General features: G+C 39.7%; 1 protein-coding gene across 19 annotated transcripts in view; it reads right to left on the bottom strand.

The window, feature by feature from the left end:
- The window catches only part of DAB1 (DAB adaptor protein 1), a 414,543-nt gene that overhangs the window by 124,514 nt on the left and 276,945 nt on the right, over positions 1-13,084 (bottom strand). For 8 of the 19 annotated variants that reach the window (XM_038144728.1, XM_038144718.1, XM_038144730.1 and 5 more), the window contains one exon: positions 295-407. The exons of the other annotated variants lie outside the window; for them this stretch is intronic. In XM_038144728.1, the coding sequence (XP_038000656.1) occupies positions 295-334 (40 nt within the window). In that variant the 5' untranslated portion in view covers positions 335-407. The remainder of the gene's footprint in view (positions 1-294; positions 408-13,084) is intronic. 19 annotated transcript variants of the gene reach the window in all.

The following is a 13,084-nucleotide window of genomic DNA, read 5'->3' as shown; positions in this document are numbered from 1 at the left end:
TCTTGAAAGGGTCTGTAGAAGAGAATCCACCAAAGTGAACCGAGCTCAGTCAGTATCAAAATAATGATCATTTGTAATCATTTCGGTCATCAGATGTCACTGAAACTTAAATTATTTCATTAACAGGCTGAACTTTACGTAGAATTTTGGAAGTGTTTACAGCCCTGATTTCCAAACAGTATTACAGCTGCTGTGCACTTGCCAGACTCAGCTCGTGCACAGCTCCGCACCCGTGATTTTCTGCATCATTCCCAGCAAGGAGCCAAACCCCAAACAAACAGGCCAGGTACTTACAGTCCCCATAATGCATCATTTTCCCTCTAAACAGTGGCATCAAACAGGCACCTCCAACTCTGTATTACTTTCTTCTCTCATTCATGACGATGTCACACACAGGTTCTTTGATTCTGAAAGAGAAGCATTTCCCAGGTTCTGAGGACAGAGGTACCCTGGCCAATCCATCATGCTTTGTGTGCTAATGATAGACTCATGCAGACGAGGCACCAGGAGCAGTCAGAGGCAGCAGGCATGAAAAGGAGTGAATCAACTGTCAGGGGTTGTGATCTGAAGGACTGCAAGGCTGTGATTAGAATTTTCAATCAGGACTTCCACAATCCATCACGCTACAAGGGAAAGGGGGGGGACACACATATTTCTTCATCAGCCCTTCCTGCTATGGGCAAAGCGAGTTCTGAGGCATTAAAAAAAGGGAATCTGAAAGTCTTATGCTCATAAGCAGGTGCTCTTCAGGGAGTGGAGAGTAAAGGATTTTCTGCAACTGCACAGCTACTATTTTTTCTCTGCACACTCAAGATTATGTGCAGCACAGCCTTTGAGATTATGAGAATAAAACGCAGCTCTTCCTCTCTCTCCTCTTATGGGTGCACTCACAGCTACCTGAGCAAAAAGTAACCCTGGAAACCTTTGTGTGTTGTCTTTAGGGATGTGAAAAGGAACAAAACCCTCCAGGAATCCTTCATCAGAATTTGCTAACACGCTCGGTGAAACTTTAGAAAACAACAAGGCAGAGCTCTTTACAAGGAAAGAATTCTCATAACCTGTACAAAATCACCTGCAGCACTTGCCAGGAGGCATTCAGTCACATCTTCCAAATGTAAAAAGGACCAGCAAGTTTACTGAGTGCACAAGATCACGGTCACCAACCACGTGGGCTAACCTTGTTTTCCTTCTGGTATTTGTTTGCCTCGGTACTGCTGCCTCTGACTCAGAGAAAAATTCAATTCCACCACTGAACAGGACTTGGAGCCGGGCTGGTCCTGCAGCCTCCCTCCTGAAACCATGGGAAAGTCACAAAAGCCCTCCAAGCATTTTGCTGCTTCTTTCCTCTCCTTCCTCACCACCCACGAAATGCAGCCACTCTCTCTCTCCAGACAAGAATTTTGCAAGAACTCATTCCCAAAGGGCATTTGCTGCCTCAGAGAGCCCATCCCCAAAAAATGCCAGCCCATCAATCAGGAACTGGGTGATGGAGGCTCAAAGGAAGTGTCCCAAGGTCTGTACTGATGTCACTACAGTTTTTGACTCAAAATCTAGATCCAAGTGACAAGCTAGGCAGACTAGACATTTATTGAAATATATGAATGAAGCATTATTTTAAAAGGCAATTTTCATGTTAAATGATGAATAATGAACAGTAAAGGCAAATCTTATTTACATAATTAATGTTTCAGTTATTGATATTCCTTCAGAGGGTCACTAGACATTTTTCTCCAAGTTAATTAATTAATAAAGCAACTCCTTTTATGTAGGTAATTGCAATCACTTCAATACTCAAAGGCATGTAAAATATCTGGTTTTTTTTTTTCTTTAATGTTGCAACCTGAGTGACACAACGACTATTTGCATAAATATAAACACTGAATGGGTCCATTTAACTCCTGACTAGAAATAAAACCTTTGAAACTAATAGGAAAGAAATACATTAATTAGGGACAAACATGGCAATCTGGCTAAGACCACCTTTTGTCCTTGCATCACATCATATTTCCCCTACCACAAATCTCAGCTTCCAAGACATTGAACTGCTCATGGTGCAAACCTGTCCTCACCTTTAGCTGAAGATTGCTCTGAGGAGACAGAATAATTTGGGAAAGAACAGACTTTATGGAGGAACAAAGAGAATCTAGAAAGCTGTTAGAGAGCAGAAAGCTTTCAATGTTCAACATTTCACAGGCAACAGAAATTAAGAAATGCATTACCAAATCCTGCAAACAGGAGCCTGATGCTGCAAATAGAAAAGTCTAAGTGCCCAAATCCCACTCAAGCCAGGTGAGAGGGTTATTTTGTTCAACAGCCAAAATTTCTTTGCTTTTGCATTAGATCAGGCCTCAGGAAAAACAGTCTGGAAAGGATCACTGGGTGCACTGCTTGAGGAAAGTGGGACAGCTGAGAGGTTGTAATTTTATCACACAGAATATTCTTAAACCACTAATAACTTGTACTCATCCCATTTCTACCTGTATCACCACACTCTGCTGTCAAAAAAGGGGCAGGTCCAAGTGCCCTCCCAAACCTGGGCTACACAGACTCCTCCACAGCCAATTATTTGTTGTTAAAATTTCACCTTGAATATGTCATTTGTTGTGTGATTTAATGAATGAGAGAGAAAGGGGTAGAAGGTGTTGATATTTGACCAGTGACACCACTGACGAGCTTACAACCAGAGTCACATCATTCTGCTGTTTCCTCATCAGAAAATTCCAAGTGTCTCCACTATCAAGCATTCTGAAACATAATTTAGGATTTTTTTTCCTGTTTGATACAGTGCCTAGGACCATGGGGGAAAATGAAGTCAAGGAGTGCTCCAATCCACCTCCGCAATTCTGGGATAGCAATAGAGATAATAAATGTTATTATTTGTATTATCCACTCATCTGCACCATATCAGCTGCTAAAACCTTGCAAATATTCCTGACACCATCAAGAACCATTTCAACCTGTTTTCAGACTGTAAATCTCATATCTGATCTCCATCCAAGAGATTATAACAAAATGTGAAATAACCTAAATATTGAAAGCCATTTCACAGAAAATGGAAATGGATACTGTAGGGGAAAACACATTCCAGGCTTGCAAATTCCCTCTTTCATGTAATCCTTCAATCCTTCTCCATAACCTTCCGGGGGACTATCTGATATCTATCTCTCTCAGTGTTTTTAACCACTGCAGATCTTTTCAGAGCCAGTGGCTGGTTGTGTTTTCAACTGGTGGTTCCCATTCCAAGCATGCAGGAGTCAGGAATGCAGGCACTGAACAGGTTATGAATAAACCACTCAGGTTTTCTTTTCTGTGTTTCTCAGTAATTACTCACAGCCACGGAGCACAACAGAGATCTGCTCCTTCAGGGCTCCACTTCCAAGGGATCGATGTGCTGCAAACAGAGGCACTAGAGGATTTAATAGCAAGTTTTAAGTGCTTCTCACAAGGCAGGAGTCTCCTCCACAGCTTTCTTGCAGGTATCCAGGAGCTAAAGAGCTGCTCTTAGTATAAATTTGTGCCTTTTGGCCAAAATCACACTGTCCTAAACACAAAGAAGTGAACACGGACACATCCAAGACAAGATATAAATGAAATTCCAGATTAACAAAGCTCCATTAAATCAACTTAGCAAGTCCATCTCCATGGATAACAATTTGGCTCGCAGTGGTGGGCTAAATAATGCAGTTGAACACATTAAGAAGAGATCTGTATTCAGGCTGAATGGACTGTTAGCTCAGGAATAAAAGACAGAGGGAAAAGAAGTGCTGAAGTAGCTGTTTCCTGCCCACAGCACATTTTCTCTTCTCCTTCATCTTCCGAAACTATCATGATCATACATCTATCAACATATCATACACTTTCTCTGTGAAAGAGACAAAATAGGCCTCAAAATCTGTCTTCATGGGCACCATCAAAAGAAATATCAATTCATCTGGATGCATAAACCATCCAGAAATCCGTGTATTCAAAAAGTGGGGCTTCTCCTTTGCCATCCAGTCTCTGCAATAGCAAGGGCTGCTCTTATATTTGATTATTTTATACTGCAGATACTTTCACTTCCCCTGAGTGCATTTAGCAGCAAACCCAGAGATTCCTCCTCTGACCAAGAGGCAAGTCCCCCTCTCTCTCCCTGCAGAGTTTCAGTTTTTCATGAGACAGTAAAAAGTTTCTCTATCGTCAGCACTAAAAGCTTCTCCTAAAGTACTTCTTTCTCTATGTAGCCACATTTTTTCATCAAATTTTAGTGCATACATTTTATGAAAGTGTCTGACAACCTCAGGATTTAGGTTAGAAAGAAGATGAAATGCAGGCTAGGCTACAGGGGGCTTTCTAGGGAATACCCCACTAAAGCAGTCTCCTGACAGCTAAGGTATCTACCTTGCTATAAAAGCAGTGATTGTTGAGCAGATTTTCAGTGGGCTCTGGAGGTTTAAAATCTTAGAAAGACCTAATTTCTTTCAAAACTATCTGCTGGTTTCCTCTGTATAGGTTCAGACGGAATACAGAAGGAAGGATACACCATTAGCAAAAAACTTAAGTTGAATTTTCTGTCTTCTGTAAACATCAGCTAATGCTGTCAGGTTTGCTATAGAATATTTATTGTTTTGACTATCTAAAAAGACTTATTTTTTCCAGATTAAAATCAGCACTTCAAAGAGGACATAAAATTACATTATTTCTATTGCCTCAAAGTAGGCAATGAAAACTTTAATGTATCTGTTCCTATCTCGGGCAAACCTATGAATATTTTTAAAGCACAGTAATATTCCACCAATGTTTTTACTCCTATTTTTGCTCAAGTAAATTATATTTGTAACTCCAAGAGGGATCCATTTGCACAGATATTTACACCACCTGCCCCATTCCAATTCTTTGGGTCCACTTTAAACATTCTGCAATGCCAGAATCCTGAATACAGTTAAAATCTTCACAAATGTGCATAGTAACTTGAAAATAAAGAATTCCTAACACCCTGCCCTTTAATGCTTCATATCTCTTTTTTGTGAGGAAAACCCTGTACGTGAAAGGATTCCAGACTCATCCTTTGTGCTGCCTTTTTAGGACATGCTGAGCATCACACACTTCCCAAAGCCTGTGTGCAGTGAGGCTGACAAGACACACTCCAGGTTTGTTTTTTTTTCCTTTCTCAAGATTTCAGTGTTTATGTGTGACCTCCAGCGTTTAACTGATGACTATTCAGCGCATCACTTACAAAAAACAGCCATTCTCATTTCCTTTACACTCCTCCTCACAGAAATAAATCAGTATCCTGACTGATGGGAACACTTAGCTGCCAGTCACTCTGCTTTGTAGCCTCGCTGCTCACACCAGCCTGGGAGAACTGTAGAGATGCAGGGGAGTGATTAAATTGTAACACGGAGCCCTGAGAGCAATAACTAAGTGAGCAGTTATAAACAAATAACACAGTTCTTCATAATTCAGTAAAATGCATTATCTGATTTTGTGCGTGGTTCTGAAAGCCAGTCAAAGCAGCAGTGCTTTTTTACTAATGCAATAATGTTACTGCTTAATGGTGGAAAGCACAGGAGAGCAATACATGGCCTACAAATAAGAGTAAAATGTGCAAGCTTAACAATACAAGTTTATCTTCCTTATGAATTACCTAGGCAGTGCTTTTATCATATGAGATCCATTGTTTCCTGATCTGCAAATTGCTTCCTGAATCTATTAACTATAACGGGAGAAATGTATTTTTCAGTCTTGCCCCCAGAAAAAAAAAAAGAAAATCACAATAAATCAGTGTAAGCAGGTGAGACTGAACTGGTAACAAGTCCAAGGTATTTCAAGTGTGCAATACCTGGCTCCCCATAACACTAAAGGATTTTTTTAAAGCGGGAGCACAGAGATGAAAGGATTTAAGTGTAAATTATCCAATGATAGTACAATTTTGGAGCATTACCATGCGTGTGAAGGATTATTAAAGATCAGGTAGGATTTTTCCAGCCTTACTTCAGTCACCTCCAGGGAAACAAATTCTGCAACGCTCCATAGGAAATAAAGAAGAACCTGAGTACATTAAAAGATTCATGGATATAAGTCCACAAACTGCAAGCTTTCTTTGTAACTCAGACACCTCAAAGTGCACAACACTTTTATCACAGTCCCTGAGTTTCATGTGTCTTTGAAGGATGACATTTCCACTCCTTGACTTGGCATCTGCATGTCTTGAATTCTCTAGTAAAGGCTCAAGAAGAGTAATATTGGTTGTTTTTATACATCTTCCTCCCCCTAAATTCTAAAACTACACCCCAAACTCATTTACCTAAAGAAAATGCTTCAGACATGTAGAGCCATTAAGCACACCATGATTATCATGAGAAAGATAAGAAGCCAAACACCAGTGTAGTTTAAATTCTTCTTCTCCATCAACAAGAGTCACGAGAACTCTTGGTATCAATGACCCTCATGCTCTGTCTCACAGGAGCCATCAGATAAAGCACATTTTATATTGATTAAACCAACCAGTCCCAGAGTACCTCAGTGAGTACATAATCTGCACAAAATCCACTCTTCCAGTTACCCCTTACATCTTTAATCTCAAGGTCTCAAATTTCACCAAAATTTCTGGGCAGTTTATTTATGATGTTGCTATCAATAGTAACATTGCTAAGTAATTCTCTTTAAATAAATTACCTATTTATATTTTCTCTACTCAAAGCCAGGGTAGGAAGCACCACCTGTGGATAAGGTTGGCTGACACTTCTCACTCCCTCTCACTTCTCACTTTGCAGCTTTGCCAGATTTTTAACTGTTCAGGCTACAATTCTGCATGTCAAGTGTATCTGCTTTGGGGTGGTTTTCAGGATGTGAGGGATGGGTTGAATAGCTTCCAAAATTTAGGCTGTTGGGAAATACTGTGTTTTGACCACATTAAATAATCATTAGAAACTTATATCTGAAAAGTTTGCTGAGTTTTGAAACTGGGAATAGGATTTGGTCTTCGTATCACAGATTTGGTTTTCTTGCTAATACTAAAAAAAGCCATCAACAATAACACCCCCCCAAAAAAAAACCCAAAACCAAACAGACCCCAAAAAAGCCACAAACCAAAAATCCCAAGCCCAAAATTACTTAAAATAGAAAATGAGATTTTACATTTGTCCAGGATGACTCCATTAATACAAAAATCCCTCTATGCTATCACCCCTCCTGCAGCCTCCAGAAGGAACTAAAATGTGCATTCACATTCCTATAAACACTGCCCTGGAAAATGGACTATTTCTTTAATTACTGCTTTGAACTGAAATTACACAGAACAGTGGAAGTGACAACAAGAGGTTCATCTTTCCATCAAGGCACCCAGCAAGCTGCTCAGTTTGAATGCATAAAAACAGAAGAGTCAGAGCATAGAAAAAAGGGATTGACTCTGACACGAAGTCTTGTATCACAAGAAGCAGAAGAGAAGAATTTGTGAGAGCTGTTTAATAATGGAGGACTTGGGAGGTTCACTCTGGGAGTCAAGATGTAAAAACAGCTTCGTGGGAGGGGGAGCTTAAGAGTGGATGGAGACAGTCATTTATGAGAGAGGAGCTGCATCCAGATAAGGAGCCGTGAGGAAAGGAGAGGGACCAGGAAACTGGGATTAGGAACTCACAGGAAGAGCTGGCACCTCATTTGCCTCTATTTAAGGTCACAAAGAGCACAGCAGAAGCTTCTGTCACAGCTACTCCATTAAACAGAATAGTATAGGTCCACAGGAAAAGAAAACCTGGTCTTGATGATGCACCTGGATCTCAACACACTAGGATTTGATGTTCCTCCCCAGAAAAGGAGCTGTATCTTCCACACTGTATTAAAAGCAAGATCATCCTACCATTACTGCTGTACTTCTTGCTGAATATCATACCCTGAATTATTCCAAATACTTAATTTCATTAGATGGATTTTCTAAGAAGACATAAATTAGGGCATATGGTTCATAATATTTTCACTTCCTTTCCCTGTAACCCATTTCACTAGTTTTACACTTCATCAATTTAAGCATTATGGTTAATAGGTAACATTTAATTCTGTCAAAGGAGAAAAAAAATCCAAGTGTCTCATTAGGAAGCTCTGATGGCCATTTCAGAAAGTAAGGCTACATTTTCTACCTACGTCCAATAGAGATGAAGACACTGAAGTTGGAAGCACGTGCAGAACTTACAGGTTTCTGTGCAGGGCAAAAGCTTTTTTACTGCTCACTTGGGCATGAGGAAAAGGGGATCCCTGGGGGACAGAATTCCTGTGAGATTTACAGCTACACAAAAGCAGCGCAAAGCACTAAACCAGAGCTCAAAAACATCTGGTTTACCACAACTGAAAACTAAAGGCAAGCAACATTTTATCTACATTAAGCACAACACATTCCTACATGCATATCAACAGTAATATATGAAGATTATCTAATGGCAGGAACAGCATCTTTGACTAACTCCAAGAAAAACACCAGTAAAGCCATTTTTTACCCAATACTATGCTCTGAAATGTGGCAATAGTCTTTCAAACAGGTGCCAGAATATCACACAAGAACAAGAAACACGTGAAAAAGCTTTCACAAAATATAAAGAAGGCTGAATTCTCCATTACACACAGTCTGACTTACACTCATTGCAAAAATTCACACGGAGCCGTTTTACAAATCTTTGTGAACATGTGTGAACTCCACTTCTCCAAAATAAGCAAGACACATTCCTGTCACATGCTAAGAATTCTTCTACAGGTGGTGTTAGTGCCTTAAAAGCCTCAGTGATCAATCAGAATTATCACAGGAGGGGATTCAGAGTCATGTCAGGTTTCTGAATGACAGAAGCACGCGAGGCTTTGTACTACAAAAAGAGTGCTCAAAAATAGAATACATCACCTAATCATCTACTCACACTCCTGAAGAAGTAGGCCAGCAGATAAAAAACCTTTGAAAAAACTGACAATTAAAATGTGTCCCACTCCAGTTTATTAACACATCATTAGACTGTTTCACAAGTTGCTGTTAAATATAAAATTATTCCGTGGATAAAAGGTAGGCTGTGTGTAGCAACACACTGTACCTGTAACAGCAGCTATTTCTTTTCTGCACCCTGACTCTCTCCCCTGAGCTGCTTTTCCCATAGTAATTTTTTAATTTTGGGTAACTGTAACACAGTTCCTAAGGCTATAACCACAAAAAGTGATAAGTCTTTAAAAAGACAACCTTTGGCATGTGAGATTTGAGGTGCAAGGATCGTAACACTCTTTTACGTGCCAAAACTCAGGATTTCTCTTCCCAAGTGTGATCCACAGCACAGGAAGGATGTGGTGCTGTAGGAGTGAGTCCAGAGGAAGCACGAGGGTGATGAGAGGGATGGAGCAGCTCTGCTGGGAGGAAAGGCTGAGAGAGTTGGGATTGAGAAGAGAACCTTGGTTCAGAAGTTTCCCTCTCACATTATTGCACAGAGATGCATTTAGAAACTTCATAAGTTATTACCACTACCTCACCAAAAGGTTATGCCAGCATTCTTCATTTAAAGGAAATTTCCTTTAAAAAAGCACTTTGTGAACTCTACTAGAAGTTGCAAGGCATTTCAGTCTCCCTTGTCTACTCCTCAACCTTTTATTACAACAATAAATAATATATGCAGTAGATTAATATTTAGAAGAACTTTATTCTCCTTCTTGCATCATCCTTATAAATTATTCTCCTATTAATGAGTTATTTGATCTCAACATATTAGCACAAAAATTACATTGTTCTCTGTACTAATCTGTAACCTATGTGCTCGCCTTCTGCTAAAAGCTTCTCTTCAAAGTGCCATTATTAATTGTCAAGCATTGGAACTGTTCCTCCAGACATTATCCCCTTTACTTTCAAGACAGGCAGACAAGATTTTCTCCACTTTTTGCAAGTAAAGTACAAGCTAAAGTACATCTGAATACACAATTCATTCTATTTAGCACTGTGCTCTGCCTAATGTACCCAGCGTGGCCAACTCCTTACAGGAAGCAATTGCTGGAACAATTAGGACTCAGCAAGATTAATACACAAGATGTTGTCATGTCTGCATTTTATCTCATGCAGTGATACTGGAATGATAAAGATGCAGCCCAACAGAAGAGTGCCAGCAGTGACCAAACCTCTTCAACCATCTGCTGGAGCTCTAGGCTGAACTTTTTCACGCTGTACTAACATTGGAACTACAAAGATATCATGAACTACTCATCTTTCTGCTGATTATAACTTTATCTTAAGTTGAAAATTTTCACCTAAGACCTGCAATGTTCATGCCCCAGACATCCTTGTTTCAGTTCTTTTGGTTTTTTCCAGTATTTTCTGAATGCACAGCAGTGAAACGACACTGATCTCCAGAATGTGGAGGTTTTTTGGAGCAGAAACCAGACATACACTAAATCAGCACTATTCCTGGTGGTTTCTGGATGCCTGTTTCTTGTAACAAATCAAACGTTTGATTGTCTTGGAAAATTCCAGTGTCAGTCTTTCTCAAGAAAATCTATGCACACCTATGTAAATAAGAAAATATATTCACTATCATTCAACCTCAAAATAAGTCTCCTTAATAAATTAATTAATAAATAATCACTGTGAAGCAGCCAAAGATAATCTGAGTCCACCAGAATGAGAAAAAGTCTTAGAGGTAATCTAACAAAGACATTAAAATTGGTGTTATAGCTGCTTTATTCGTTGGCTACATTGCAAATTATGTACACACAGCCACAAAGAAGAAAACCAACGCTGTCTTCATCAGGAAAATTTATTCTTGTGTTCCCAGATCCACAAGACCAATTACTCTACCTGTGCTATTTCCCTTTTCAGCACTGTCCTTCCCATCTCCACCAAAAAGCTCCATCTAAAAATGGTGATTAGCAGAACCAGCCACCCACAATGTGCACAGGTCACTTGCAGTCTGTTCTCTGAACTAGAGAAGATCTTTGCAATGAAGAACTGAGTTACTTCCCTGCACAGCCTGAGCAATATTTTGAAGCTTGATGCGCATGATCTGCTCCCCTGGATTTCTGCTCCCTGGAAAAAAGGCAGCTGAGCCCAGTGACAGAGGACAGAATTCTTCTCACCTGAATTTCAGCTCTCAGGACTGGGCATCGTGTCTAAGTTAACAAACTCAGCTGCTTCTACAAGCACTGCAGAGGCACAGAAGCATCCCTTGGAGAGCCCTCATTCTGCCATCTCCTCACCTCACCTGAGAACCCAACAGAACAAATTATGCACGAATGAAACATGAGAAACTCTACATTCAAAAGGGACAACCATATACAGGCAGTTTGTTGGACCAACAGTCCTGCCATGAAGAAAATAAAAAGCTGCAACCAGAGCTCCCTCATGAAAATCACTTGCTGTTCTTTTTCAAGCCCAAACTCAGCAGTGCTGAAGTCTCAGATCTGTTTTGAGGCTGCAGCAGAGTTATTTTTCTGGTGCTGTTTGACAGCATAAAGAAGATTTCATGTTTTCTCCGGGAGCATCCTGCACTGAAATCCAAAAACTGAAGCCTGGCACAGTGGGATTCACTCAGTAACAATTCTCACTTTTCTCTGAGGATCTGCATGCACCAAATTCAATTAGTATTTGCTACAAATGTAACATAGCGACAGGGGACAAGCCCTCATGTGATGGAAATCAGTGCAGTGGCTCTGATTTGAAAGAACTTCACCAAATTTCATCAGCTGCAACTCTCACGCAGTGCTGGTGAATAGCTCACTCCATCACTATGGAGGTAACGACCATAAAATTCGAGTGCCAGGAACAGTAAGTGGTCAATTCAATTTGTTATCCTCTTTAGGACTTCTCAAACATTTTATTTCTCTTGTTTTCAGAAAGAAGAAAAATGGGTCAGAATATATAAAAACTATCACACAGGGATGGTGGGTGGAAAACTGTCCTGAAGCCATAACGTGAGATTTGATTACTTCACCAGCCACAGAGAAAAACCCCATTCATAAAATATTTTTTTATTACACTCACTGATGGGGTTTTTTTTTACTGTTTTTAAACTTGAACTAACTGTTAACACGCTGTGTGAAGTAGCACTTGCTGTTGATTTGTTTTGTATTAATTATAGTGCAATTAAAAAGTGGAGTCTTTATCGCAAACAACTACCAGGTGTTTTAAAACCACAAACAGGGGCCACAACATTTCCAAGTGACACTGTCAGCGTTGCTGTGGCACAACAAACACGTTTCCAAATGTATGCACATTTACAGAAATTAAAATCCTAGAATGGGAAAACCTTCATTATGTTTAAAAAGCAGTTTAAAGACCCCTGATATTTGTGGAATAGCTGCTAAAATTTAAGACACGAACACCTAACAGGTCATCTAATCTTGCCATTAAAAGATTTGAATTTGCTGATCAGCCTCAGGGCTAGAAAAAAAACATAAGAGGCAGTAACAATTAAACTAAGTGTGTATTTTTTTACATAAAAGAATGAAATGGAAAATTGAAATATTAATAAAATATTTGCTGCATTTACTGTTGATGAACTGAAGAGAAGTACAATTTCCTGAATATCAGCTGTGCTACAAAAAAGTTTAGAAGTATTTTGCTTTTTTTCCTAATAACTTTTATGCCTGGCTTACCTATGTAGCTACTTGGAAATTCCTAAGCCAGGAATCCTCTAGAGCACCAAGTTATCAGTGTGCCCATCATCACCAGCCTCAAAACCAAGGGAGAAGAATCTCTCACCCCACTACAGCCACAAGCAAAACATGAGAGGTTAAGAAGTATTTGGTTTCTAAAGGTAACACAAGGAAATAAAAAAAAAAAGGTAAAACAAATTCTTCATGCTAATTATTTTTTTTAAATATCCCAAATACAGGAGAAGCTTTTCTTTCCCCCATCCATCCTGACAGATTCTATGAGAGAGGATTAAAGGAAAGGTATGAACTCAATGAGGGGAGAATTCAAGTGACCTAATCCATGTTAATCTGGCAAAAAGCACATGCCAATAGAAGTGTTCTGGCCAGTCTCAGGCAGAGACTGACAGGTCCTGGAAAGGTTAAACAAGTTGAAGTGCTCTTTTTCTATGCTGTTTCAGCATAGTTTATTGAGCTGCATCGCAAGGAACAGAAATTCAGCTTTTTT

The sequence above is a fragment of the Motacilla alba genome, chromosome 8 (genome assembly GCF_015832195.1).
Source record: "Motacilla alba alba isolate MOTALB_02 chromosome 8, Motacilla_alba_V1.0_pri, whole genome shotgun sequence".
NCBI classification, from domain to species: domain Eukaryota; kingdom Metazoa; phylum Chordata; class Aves; order Passeriformes; family Motacillidae; genus Motacilla; species Motacilla alba.
The sequence above is the reverse complement of the archived record's forward strand: the minus strand, read 5'-3'. Positions and strand labels throughout refer to the sequence as shown.